At 49.7% G+C, this 13,297-nt stretch overlaps 1 protein-coding gene across 2 annotated transcripts in view; it reads left to right on the top strand.

The window, feature by feature from the left end:
* The window catches only part of SLC24A4 (solute carrier family 24 member 4), a 178,418-nt gene that overhangs the window by 115,413 nt on the left and 49,708 nt on the right, over positions 1-13,297 (top strand). For both annotated transcript variants that reach the window (XM_060097934.1, XM_060097933.1), the window contains exons 3-6: positions 3,411-3,487; positions 10,596-10,670; positions 11,944-12,028; positions 12,562-12,665. In XM_060097934.1, coding sequence (XP_059953917.1) covers positions 3,411-3,487; positions 10,596-10,670; positions 11,944-12,028; positions 12,562-12,665 — 341 coding nt within the window. The remainder of the gene's footprint in view (positions 1-3,410; positions 3,488-10,595; positions 10,671-11,943; positions 12,029-12,561; positions 12,666-13,297) is intronic.

Here is a 13,297-nt window from a genome sequence, read left to right as displayed (position 1 = left end):
CACGCCAGGACATGCACACACAGTAACGATGACTATTTTACCACCTTGCATGGCAGCAGATTGCCCCTGAAGAAATGGAAGGACAGAGAGGTTAAACGACTCGGCCAGGGTCCCACAAGCTGATGGGTAGTTGAATCAGGACCCAATTCAATCTTCCATTTCAAGTCAGTGCAGCATGATTTCTATGCATGTTAGAGGCAGCCCTTAACCCTGGACGAGGAACTTGGGATCCCCCTGCTGAGTCCTGGCCTCTATGGTCCCTGAACTAGTCACTCCCCCGCTGAGTCTCATCTGGAAAACAGGGATATTTGTGGCTGCGGTGCCTGCCTCGTGGGCTCAGGGTGTGTCCAGAAGACTTGGGTGGGTACAGAGGGTGATTAGCTCTGCCGGTCACTCTGTCTCTGCTGGCAAAATTCAGACCACGATGGCATTCACTCCCCTCCACAGCCCTCCAGTGTACGCATGGGGTCACGGAGCAAGGCGCTGTGGCTGAACCATCAGAAGCCTGTTCCTACCAAGGACAAAAGCCATTTACAACCCGCATCCCCTCTCTGCTGGAGCCCAGACGATAAAGTCCTTATGGCAGAAAGGCAGCATTACTTGATTCTAATTTTCCAAGAGTGCCCAGTATTGGATAAATCACTGCTTTGGAGAATCAAAAACTGTCTCGAATTTTCATGGCAGAAATGTCTGCTTGATCTGCCCTGAAATATCCCAGATAGTTACATTTCTCCTGGAAACAAGATCCTGGACGCAGGCATGTAGAGTTACTGCCTTTATAATTCTCCATCTCTGAGCCAACAAGCCTTGAAGTAGACCCATGCCCTTGAACTGACAGCAGCAATTCTATTAAAGAAGTTTGATTACAGGGGGAAAAAAAGTGAAAGAATCTATGTTTCATTAAATGCTGCTTGTTTTAAAGTGGGAACATGTTCTGGGAGTCTGGGGAGCTAATGTTTTCTAGGTCTTGTTGGGAGAATCTCATCTTAAACAGAAGAGTTGTCTGTTTTAAGGGAGAAACCATCCTCTCAGAGCTTAGAGCCAAATTATATTTACAGAGAAGGGATTTTTGTCCTGGAAGTTTCTAAGCGTTTATCAAGTGCCCACTCTGAACCAGATATCATTCTAGGCAGTTAAGAGGTTTGCAAGAGTAACGAAAGCATTCTAACAGGATGAGATGATGTAGATTGTCGATTGTCATCTTTGTTAATATTTTAGCATTGTTTATTCAACTGAATGTTAAGGTCTGTTGGGAACCTACTGTGTGCCAGGCCTGGCCGAGGCACTGTGAATGCAATGCAGGGCAATGTGGATCCCTGCCTTCCAGAAGCTTCCGGTCTAGCTGAAGTGCCGAGGACGTGGGGGTGTTTTGGTGTCTGATGGGGAACCTGCAAAAATGACATTCACAAAATAAAATACTTACCTGTTGGTCATCTCCAATGGGGAGCGGGGCGGTGAGAAGGAATTATTCCACCATTATAGGTGACATTGAGGTCCAAGTATCCATGCCACAGGAGCATCCTTGGGCCAAAGAAGGGCCTATGACATGGTACTCAGTGACCTGAGATGCCACCTATGCCAGTGGAAGCACACCTGGCACCTGAGTGGGCCTGAGAGGTTAGGGGACAAGGATGCTCTCAGTCCTCACCTCCTCCCTTGTTCCAGCTCGGCATCAGGTCCCCCTCCAAGGCTCACCTAGAGCCTCACCTCCCATGGATCATTTCCCCTGCTCTGTGTGGCACTGCTAAAAGCGTGCTCTCCCTGGGGACAGGAGATTTTCCTGCCAACGTCACTTGACCTCTCCAGGATCTTGGCTTCCCCCTCTGGAGTGACAGGTCCGTTGTGGGCAGGAGGAGAGATTAGGAAGAGGGGCTGATGGGTCTGGGACAGGCTGGAAGGGCTTTGCAAGAGGCCGCCTGTCCCTGAGCTCTGAAACGACTCTAGCGGAAAGGGATGGGCCTCTCCTCTCCTCTTCGTGGAGCTGCTTCTCAGTTCTGACTTGACAGTGGTGAGGGAAGAGTATTCCACAATCCTGGGCCGGGGGGTGGGGGGATGCAGGTTTGAAGCCCACCACAAGCTTGACACGCTGTAACAGTGAGGCATGTTATTAAAATTAGTCTCACCGTTGTACCGATGAGGAAACTGAGGCACGAAGAGGTTAAGGAACGTGTCCCTGTCGACCCAGCCTGTAAGTATTAGAGCAGAGAACTGAACTTGGCCATGTGACCTTGGAGCCTGCCCTCCCAAGCAGGACAGCCATCCCTGGCCTCAGCCTGACCATTGGCAGGGATTGCGTTTGTAACAGATCCGAGTGTGCGTTGAAGCCACTTGGAAAGCTGTCTGCTAGGAATGTGATTGGAATCCATTGACAAAACAAGGAACCATCCCGATTTTCTTCTTTGGTGACTTTTGACTTCTTTATACTTTTTTTTGGTAACTTTATTGAGATGTAATTCAGATACCATACAATTCATCTGGTTAAAGTGTACGATTTAGTGGCTCTTAGTATTCAGAATTGTGCAAGCATCACCACAAACAATTTTAGAACATTTTCATTACCCCAAAAAGAAACCCTGTACCTTTTAGCTGTCATCCCCCAAACCCCATACCCTCCAGCCTTAGGCAACCATTAATCTACCTCTATCTCTGTGGATTTGCCTGTTCTGCACATTTTATATTAATGAGATCATACAATAGGTAGTCTTTTGTGAGTGGCTTCTTTTACTTAGCAAAATGTCCTCAAGCTTCCTCCGTGTTGTAACCTGTATCAGTACTTCATTTCTTCTTACTGTCAAATAATATTCCATTTGTATGTATATATCATGCTTTATTTATCCACTCATCAGTTGGTAGGTGTTTGGGTTGTTTCTGCCTTTTGGTTATTATGAATAATACTGCTATGAACATTTCGTGTGTGTGTTTTGTGTGGACATATGTTTTCATTTCTCCTGGGAAGATACTTGGGAGTGGAATTGCTGGGTCATATGGTAACTCTGTTTAACCTTTTGAGGAACTGCCAGACTGTTTTCCAAAGGGACTGCACCATTTTGCATTCCCACTAGTAATGTATGAGGGTTCCAGTATCTCCACATCCTTGCCAACCCCTGTTACTATCTGTCTTTTTGTTTATAACCATCCTAGTGGGTATGAAATGCTTCATTCTTTTTTTCTAATTGCAACGGATATGCAAAACATGATCAACTTTAAGGTACTAGAATATCTGGATAATTCCATATCCAGCAAAGTTTTCCTAAGAACGCAGGTCTGCCCTGGACAGAGAAGTAGCTGGTCTCTCCCCTGGCAGTCTAACACCAGGGAGGCTCTTCAGTTCCATGGCCAACCCCCCAGACTCGAATGACACCCCTTGGTAACTAATATTGAATACCTTACCATGTCCTCTTGTCTTGCAGCGATTCATGAGTTCCCCGCAGACCTGTTCTCCAATAATGAGCGACAGCACGGAGCCGTCCTGCTGCATATCCTTGGTGTAAGTGGCCCTCTCGGGGTGGGATGTCCCTAAACTTCAGGCATGTGAAACCTGTCTTCAGAGCACAGCGTGTCAAAGATCTCATCCAGTCTTTGGAGAGCCCTGTGAGAACAGATGCTGGATGTGTTTTAACCACAAAGAAATGAAATCTTAAGGATATGAAATGATTTGTTCAGTGTCACACAGCGAGTGGCCCCAGAGCCGAGACAAGGATTCATGTCTTCTTGTGCCTCATTTTCTGCTTTTATAAAATGGGAGTGACAGCCTCTTTCCCAGATGTATAAATACAAGTGAACATGGGTCAAGTCCATCAGACGTCGCAGGACACGTGATAAGGGCTCTGTCCCCACTTGCTATCATGATCCCCGGGATCCCCCCACATTTTACTGCCTTGACATAACTAGTTTCAGACTTTGGTGCCCTTCTTCTCAAACTTCCCTCAGTGTTAGATGAGCCTGATGATCAGTGGTGGAGTTCAAGTAGCAGTTCAAACAGGCACAGTGAGCTCAAAACTAAATTATAGGTAAAAGTCGCTCTTCTCTGCAGGCAAACTACAGCCCGCAGCCACTTCCCATGTCTGTAAATAAAGTTTTATTGGAACACAGCCATTCTCACGCTTTTCTGTATCATCTGTGGCTGCTTTTGTGCTTCACTAGCAGAGCTGAGTCGCTGTGTCGGAGACTCCGTGATCCACAAAGCCAAAAAACTTTACTATCTGTCCCTTTGTAGGAAAAGTTTGCCAGCCCCATTGTTTAGTTCAGGGAAATGAAAGTGCTCAGGGTTTAATTTTCTGCTTTGCATCAATCACAGCAAATGTTCCTCCTGATGTGGTTCCCTGACCACCCAGCACCATCTGCTTACATATTTAAACCCAACACAGTATTCGTCTTTGCAAGAGATAATTAAGCAAGTGAAAGCTGGGATTCTCACATAGAGAGTTGCCACCTGAGAATACTGTATGAGTGAAGTTTTAATTAACAGGATAAACCACTAGTGAAAATGAAGGTTGTGGGCAAATTTTGAGTGACAGACCTGTGTGTTATTTCTCTAATAGAGTTATTATCTTCCTAGTGTCTCTGGCTTTCCCATGCCCTCTCCTTTCACTGAGGGGGTGTGGGTTTGGCGAATTAGTCCCATAGGTCTGTTCCTCTGCCTCATCAAAGTCTTGACAAAGTTTTTTTTCCTGAACCTGAGAGGACCTCAGGCATTTTGCAGGAACGTTTTTTTTTTTTTAATTTTTTAAAAATTTTATTTTTATTTATTTACTTGGCTGTGCTGGGTCTTCGTTGCTGTGCACGGGCTTTCTCTAGTTGAGGCGAACAGGGGCTACTCTTCCTTGCTGTGTGCAGTCTTCTCATTGCAGTGGCTTCTCTCTCTTTTTTTTCTTTAATAAATAAATAAATATTTATTTATTTATGTCTGCATTGGGTCTTTGTTGCTGCGCGCAGGCTTTGTCTAGTTGCGGTGAGCGGGGGCTACTCTGCGTTGCGGTGTGCGGGCTTCTCATTGTGGTGGCTTCTCTTTGTTGTGGAGCACAGGCTCTAGGTCCGTGGGCTTCAGTAGTTGTGGCACGCGGGCTCAGTAGTTGTGGCTTGTGGGCTCTAGAGCGCAGGCTCAGTAGTTGTGGCGCACGGGCTTCGTTGCTCTGCGGCATGTGGGATCTTTCTGGACCGGGGCTTGAACCCCTGTCCCTTGCATTGGCAGGAGGATTCTCAACCACTGTGCCACCAGGGAAGCCCAGCGGTGGCTTCTTTTGTCACAGAGCACGGACTCTAGGCCCGTGGGCTTCAGTAGTTATGGCACGCGGGCTCAGTAGTTGTGGCTTGCGGGCTCTAGAGCACAGGCTCAGTAGTTGTGGTGCACGGGTTTAGTTGCTCCATGGCATGTGGGATCTTCCCGGACCAGGGCTCGAACCCGTGTCCCCCACATTGGCAGGTGGATTCTTAACCACTGCTCCACCAGGCAGGAAACTTTTAGGCCAGGCATTACCCAACTATGTCTGGAGAACCAAATCTAGCCTACCTCCTGTTTTTATAAATAAAGTTTTATTGGAATGCAACCACACCCATTCCATGGCTACTCTTCTACAGCACCAGAGTCAAGACAGACTGTGTGGAGGAGTTAGCGACAGGGTGGGCAGGGCGCCTAGGCTTAGTTTTGGGGGAGGAGGTGGCCAGTTTAGGGTCTCAGGGGACAGGTGGGGGAGATGGCAGAGTTAGATGGGACTGGGGGGTGGGGGGTGCCAGGAGAAGGAAGGTTGAAGGGGGGGACTAGATGTTGGGGGAACTGTGCTGGGAAAAGCTGCGTCGGAAGTGCCCACAGTAACCCGGGGGGAGGCCAACACCCCAGGCCTGGCTGTCGCAGCTGCCTGCTGGAGAAGGGGACCCTGACCTCTAGGAGGGCGCTGCTCCTGTACAGAGGGTTGTGAACTTGCCTGGGGATGAGGCCTGGTGTTGTGGAACCTGAACTTAGCTTCGCAAGGCCCAGGGTGGTGGCAGTGCACCCCTTTGGACTTTTTTTTTTTTTTTTTTTTTTTTGCGGTACGTGGGCCTCTCACTGTGGTGGCCTCTCCCGTTGCGGAGCACAGGCTCCGGACGCGCAGGCTCAGCGGCCATGGCTCACGGGCCCAGCCGCTCCGCGGCACGTGGGATCCTCCCGGACCGGGGCACGAACCCGTGTCCCCTGCATCGGCAGGCGGACTCTCAACCACTGCGCCACCAAGGAAGCCCCACCCCTTTGGACTTTTCCTCTAGGTTCCATGCTTACCTCTTCGTGACCTCACTCTGCTCCTCCTCCTCCCTCTAACTCTCTCGAGGTTACCCCCTCACTTAAGACGTTGCTTCTGGTAACCTGGTAAGCCGGCAAAGTTGCTGGCGTCCCTGCCGGAGTCGGTATTGTTGGTAATCCCGAAGGAGGAGAGGCATCCCCAGCGGAGACTCTGGGTGGGCGGGTTGGTCTTGCCTGCCAGTGGAGAGGGTGGGGATTGAAGGTGCACCCTTGGATGGGCCCACAGCGCTGGTACCAGCTGAAAGCTACACAAATGCTTCAAAGACCGTGGTTTGTTACTATAGTGTTCATCATGGCAAGCTGATGGCACCAGGCGAAATGGAGCCCCTGGCCAGTGTGAGTCATAGCAGTGCAGGAGGGGAGACCCTGGAGGAGGAGAGAGCCCGCCGAAATTGATGTCTACAGATTGAATTTCCAGAGGCTTAGGAGGAGGAGAAGTTCTCCAATGTCCTGTTTCCAAGGCCTTGCTCAGGAAGCCCTGTATTCATTCAGGAGACCATCCTTTAAGGTTTTCAGATGAGCTTATGAGGGGGCAGTCTTTAAAAGTCCAAAGCAGATGCATCCGGGGCCTTCAGCAGATGTGTTGCTTTGAGTATGTAATCCAGAAGCAGCGATCTCTGGGCACGTGAATGCCAGCAGGCACCTCTCTTCTGGGGTGGAGGTTTTCAGATGCTGCATCTTCTAAATTCAGCCTCCTGTTGTACTAGTTCTGTGCTACGAACCTTGCTTCCAGAGGACTCTTTTTTTTTTTTTTGCGGTATGCGGGCCTCTCACTGTTGTGGCCTCTCCCGTTGCGGAGCACAGGCTCCGGACGCGCAGGCTCAGCGGCCATGGCTCACGGGCCCAGCCGTTCCGCGGCATGTGGGATCCTCCCGGACCGGGGCACGAACCCGTGTCCCGTGCATCGGCAGGCGGACTCTCAACCACTGCGCCACCAGTGAAGCCCCAGAGGGCTCTTAAGCTGTAGAACATGTTAACCCGATGCCACAACACAGTGCTGCCTTGTAGATGGAGCTTGCAGATGGATCCCAGTGACCCTCTCATCTACCCGCCTGCCTTCCTGTGTATTGGTCGGAGGAATTCTTAGTGTGATGATATAATCTGTGTGTTGGGAAAGTGTTCAAGATTGAAATGCCTTAGGTAAACACTTAAATGAGCCAACTGGCAAATTGAGGGGGGTCATTGTACTGTGCTGGAGGTACAAGTTGTTCCTGCCCAAATTGTGATAGAAATGGCAGGTCTAGTTTGGGCATTCCTACTAAGAAGGGAGTGGTCAGGGTACCGATAGTGATCTTTGATTCATCTTGCTCTATGTGTTTTTTAACTTCAATTTTACTTGATCAGATTTCAGAGTAATCTTAGTGTTCAAATGGGAGGACCCTGAAGTGAGGGGTGGTGGGAAGGGAAAAGCCTGCTGCAGGTGCTGGGAGGGGCGGGCGTGAAGAAAGGGAGAAGGGAGGAGGGTTGTGGTTAGGTGTGGGTTGTAGAGGGTGGGAGTGGTAGGGAATGTGGGTTGAAGGGAATTCTCTGGAGAAAAGATCAGTAGGCAGAGCTCTGGGGAATTATATAGAGCTCATGGGCGAAGAAAATACTAGTTAATAGTAAATTGTTAATGCTAGTTAAATTATCGCATGGAAGCACAAAAAAAAAGTTGCTTGGAAACTTTCTAACATGCTTAGAACTCTGCTAAGTGCAGGGGGAAAAGCAAAATTGTTTTGCTTTGCTGCAAGTTGGGGAAGACTGAAAAAGGTACCTGAAGACATGGTTTTCGGTGGCTTGAAAGATTGGTGTCAGAAACTTGCACCAGCAGGTTAACATCCTTCACTGCTTTCAAGCTTCTTATGTGGTTTATCTGGAGATGTGTGGTATTTGGGAGAGGTCTTCGAAAAGACTTTAAATACCCATACTGTGGGCTTTTAAAGTAAGCTTGAGATTTTGGAGTGCACTTAAGATGGTGAGATGTACTCTTCTGGGTTTGCAACATTTTTTTTCACTGAGGTTTTGCAGTTGAAAACTTCAGCAAAGTGAAAATGCAATGATTTCTAAAGGAATTTTGTGTTACTTCCTGCCTTATAAGCACATCTCTTCTTTGTGATGAGTATTAGAAACAGCAAGAGGTTTTTACTTTTCGTCGTCATTGTAACAAGGAGAACCTAATGACTTTTTGTGATCGCTGTAAAATTACTGTAATATTTGGTAGCAAACAATCCATGCAGGCTTACTAAGGTTACAGCTAGTAATCCAGTGTATCTTTAGTTTGAATGTTTGTGTTTTTTAAGTGATAACCGTACTAGAGGGGAAACTATCAGCCAAAATCTGTTTGGGAAATAAGCAAAACTGGGGATGAGGAGGTGCTTTATTACTAGATTATGGTCTGTTTGTGAAAATTCAGGGAAAGATCTGAATCCTTTGTGATAAGGTAATACCAGTGGCTTTTTTTTATCATGTCCCTCTTCCCATTGAATTTCACTTTGAAAATTTTAAATCCCCAAGATTTGTACACTTGGGATCTTTCTAGGTTCTCTTTTTAATGTTTAAAAATATGTTGACATGATAATTCAGTTCTTAACCTGTGATTTGGGCATGATACAGTAACTGTCATTGGAATTTAAAGAATACTAGTCATGCAAAAAAAAAAAAAAAGACTGTGTGGCCTGCGAGGACTCAAATATTTACTATCTGACCCTTTAAGAAAAAGTTTGCTGAGCCCTTCTTTAGAGCAAGAAAAGGCTGGAGCTTTCGAGCCAGTTTTTGCCTGTAGCACTAAGAAGCTTCTCAGAACTTCTGGCCCAAGTGAAGGAAACAGTGGTGCCCTCTTGGGCCCCTTTTCTCTCCAGTGTTTCTGAGGCGTCAGGGGAGCCGGAGGCCCTTCAGCCTCACGGGACACCCTTTGCCTGGGAGATGCTGTTGCAGGGAACTTCCGAGGGTGTGAATTCAAGTCGGTATCCTAAGCTTTGGAGCAGGGTCTCTCCCACCTCTCTCTGTCCACTTTACCCACACCCCCAGTATTTATTTCCTTTTTCCTCCCCCCCCCAAAAGATAATGTGTCAAATTCAGTGAAAGCCACACCTGGACTCCAGTAGAGTAGATGTCTACTCCAGTAGACGTCTGCCTCAGATGCTTTGGTCACAGTTGATAGATCTTCCACTTTAATCACAGTTAATTAATTGTAAAGTTGTCATAATATCACGCCGTTTTAGCTGAAGCAGCCCAGCCTTTCTCTCTTTTGAGAATAGGGCATTCATGTCACTTTTTCTTTGAAGAAAAAATGGCTTCCACCAGAGCCTAGAGTAAAATCCCATCTCCTTTCCATAGGTCCTGCTCCTTGCCTCTCCTTCCAGCGTCACATTCTTTATTTTCCACCTTATTCTCACTCTGTTCTACCTGCACCAGTGACCTTGCTGTTCCTCAAATGCATCAAACATGCTCCTGCCTCAGGACCTTTGCACTTGCTGTTTCCTGGCAGTTACAGATACTTCATTTGCCTATCTGCTCGTCCCCCACAAAGAGGCAGAGGCTTTTCCTGGCATCCTCGCCACCTATCCCTAATGGCTAGAGTAGTACCTGGCACATAAGATGAGCTCAGTAGAGCCGTGTTGGATGGACAGGTCAGGGAAGAGTTCTGTAGATAAAACCTCTAAAAACTACCCATCTGTTCTTACTCTGTCATCAAACAGAAGAAACTGAGACCTAGAGATGTGACTTATCCAAAATCACAAGGCAAATTCCCAGGATTAGCACTGGAATTTGGACTCTGTTCCATGAGCCTCCCAGTGTAAATGGCTTGTGGATTTTAACCTGGACCAACATCAAGCAGCATCCCAGGAAATGCTGGGTCTCACGTTGCCGTCTGTTTTGGCAGGAGGTGGGCAGTCAGTAACAAGGAAATGATGCCTTCTCTAAAACTAACGGGGGGAAATCAGGATGATGATTATTTTAAACTCTTAAAATGGCAATTTTAAATGCTTTCCCTCTTGGCCCTTAAGATTAGGATCTTACCTTTTGAGGGCCTACCGTGGTGCTGAAGAGAGAGCTGCTTCTTTAAGAAGAGAGGAAGAAGCACAGGACCCTGTGCCATGAGTTCTAGTCCCCTCCATTTCTCAGCAAGTGATTTCTCCTGTCTGGGCTTCAGTTTCCCCATCTGTCAGTGAGGGAATTGAGGAATCACATCTCTGTGGTGCTCGAATTTTCCTCTGTGCCTCCCTCTGGTCACCTGGCCTCTGCCCGAGCAGGCTGGTTTGGCGGGTGATGGACGCCTGGCCGTGCCCATCAGTGGCAGGAGTTCTGGCTGACACTCTCTGTCTCCCCATTTCCTTCGCAGGCTCTGTACATGTTCTACGCCTTGGCCATAGTGTGCGATGACTTCTTCGTTCCATCTCTAGAGAAGATCTGCGAGGTACGTGGGAAGAACTTAGGACCCTTTGGCAAAGCCTGGGTGTGGGGCTGGGGGTGATTGACACGTGGCATGTCGGTACCAGGCCAAGAAGGACCAGGGCGGGGAGCAGGCCCAGGCAGAGGCAGGGAGGGGCAGGACAGGGTGTAGCATGGTTTGGATTCTGCTAAAAGCTATCACAGGTGCTTCAGTGGCTGAACCTCTGCGGCACCTCCTCTGCGGTAGGGCTGAGGTGGCCGGGCTTCTACCTGGGGTCAGCGATGGGCCCCCACCCCATTTTCCATCAAGCCCAGAGCTCCAGCCCTTCCGAGGACCCCTTCTGTAGCAAGCTCAGTGGGGAGGTTGTGCTGGCCCAGGGATTGGATTCCACAGTGGCTTCAGAGCCCAGGCTGCCCAGGAGTGCTTTGGGAGGTGAGGGCAGGAGGAGGTCGAACCCTGCCCTGAGCCAGCCTGCCCGGGGGCCTTCTGAGAACCACAGATGGGCACCTTCAAGTTGGCATTCAGGCGGACCCAGAATCTCCGTGGTTTTCCCGGGCACCCGAAGCCTCCAGCCCCACATTCCAGATCAGAGGATGGGCCTCTGTGGCCAGAACACAGTGTCACCAAGCAGAGTGGGCCTTGACAGTTCCAGCCCTGTCCCCTGCTGGCTCAGCCCTGGGGACAGGATGTGAGGGTCTGTTTCAGTGAGCAGCCAGGTGTCGGGCCTGCCACTGAGAAGGCCTTCTGGGATGCAGGAGCCAGGCTGTGTGTCCGAGGCCTCCACATCCCACAACCTGACGTGTGGAGGTCCGCTTGGTACCCAAGGTCTGTGTGAGCACCAGAGGAGATGGGCGCTAAACTGGGGGACTCCCCGCTGAGCACCAGACCCTGTTCCAGGCACATCCAAAGATGGAAAAGACCAACCTTGCCCTCATCATCCAGCGGGGAGGCAAGCGCATGGGCCTCAGACCCTCACTGCGTGATTCGTGTTTCAGCCCCTCTGTCCCAGGGCAGTGGCTGGCTCGTGGTGGCCACTTAGAAAGACTTCATCAAGGAGACGTTATTTAAGGGCTCAGAGAGTGAACAGAAATGGACAGATGGGGGCAGGGGACAGGCGATTCTGGGTTGAGTGTCTGGCAGTGTGGAGGAGGTGCAGGGAGGAGAGGCCGCCAGCCCAGGAGCTTGACTCTGGCTACGGCGCTGCTCCCCTGCACTCTCCCTGGCTGCCAAGTGTCCAGTTAGCATGTTTACTGCCCCCACCTTACAGCCTGAGGGTGTGCGGTTGCTTCTGTTTCAGAAACTCCATCTGAGCGAAGATGTGGCTGGAGCCACCTTCATGGCTGCAGGAAGCTCGACGCCAGAGCTGTTTGCCTCTGTCATTGGTAAGAAGTCCCGTCGCCCTGAGGCGCAGGATGCAGAGAGAGCCCAGGTTTGGTGTCCAGACTAGTGTGGGCATTTGTCAGCCTGAGTCTCAGTTTTCTCATCTGTAAAATGGGAGAAGTAGAGAGATAGAAAGTGAATTAGTGGTTCCCAGGGGTATGAGGTGGAGTGGGGTACTAACAGGTATGGGGTTTCTTTTGGGGGTGAAGTGAACGTTCTAAAATTAGATTGTGGTAATGACTGTATAATTCTGTGACTGGACCAGAAAACACTGAATTGACATTTTAAATGGGTGAATTTTATGGCATGTGAGTTACATCTCAATAAAGCTGTTCAGAAAGTGGGAGCATTAGAGTAGCCGGTCCCTGAGGGCACTTCCACCTCTGGTTTTGTTGTCCTCAACCGCGTTGCTGGTGTTCTCTGATAAGAACAGCTTCCCTCCGTTCATGGGGTGGGGGACACAGAGCCGGCCCGGGTCTAAGGAAGGGGAAGGGCTGGGCTTTGCAGAGGAGTTTTTGTGCCTTTCTCTTTCCAGGTGTGTTCATCACCCATGGAGATGTTGGGGTTGGGACCATTGTGGGCTCTGCTGTGTTCAACATCCTATGTATAATCGGAGTTTGTGGATTATCCGCAGGGCAGGTCAGTGGTCTCTCTCTCCGTACGAAATGACATAGGGACAGCGCGGGGAGGCCCAAGGCCCAGCCCTAGCCGAGCCCGTAAGTGCTGTGGCCGTCAGAAACGGTTTCCTCTCCGAGCCTGCTTCCTCATGGGTAGCAGGGCCGTGCTACCTTCCTTCCACCGGTGGGTCTGAGAGCAGGAAGAGCGTCAGCTCCGTGGCTGGTCCAAGGGGGGAGCGTTCATTCAACAGCAGTAAATATTTAAGAGGCGTCTCCTGTAACTCTGACCCTGAGCTAGACTTTACACATAGTTGGGGCCTGCCTTCGGCCTCCCCACAGGACGCACGAAGCTGGCTTGTTGTTGAAACCCCATCGCATCTTCCTGGCCCTCAGAGCCCCAGGGGGACATTAGACTCAGTCTCAGAGAGTCAGGCTCAAGGGTAGGCCCCGCCCGGCCAAGGGAGGTAGAGGTGGGCAGCCGGTCGCCCCCGGAAGGTTCGAACATCGGAGGGAAGAGTGAATGCCTCTGGCCTCTCCCCCTGGCTTCTGCTGGGAAACATGCCATGTGGTCACCTTGGAGGAACAGGGGGCAGCTGTGCCATCACTTAGGAGCATGATGTGGTATCATTCCGTCCCCAGATGTGACAAAGAGCA

The sequence above is a fragment of the Mesoplodon densirostris genome, chromosome 4 (genome assembly GCF_025265405.1).
Source record: "Mesoplodon densirostris isolate mMesDen1 chromosome 4, mMesDen1 primary haplotype, whole genome shotgun sequence".
NCBI lineage: Eukaryota > Metazoa > Chordata > Mammalia > Artiodactyla > Ziphiidae > Mesoplodon > Mesoplodon densirostris.
Note: the sequence above shows the minus strand (reverse complement) of the source record. Positions and strands in the feature narration are given on the sequence as shown.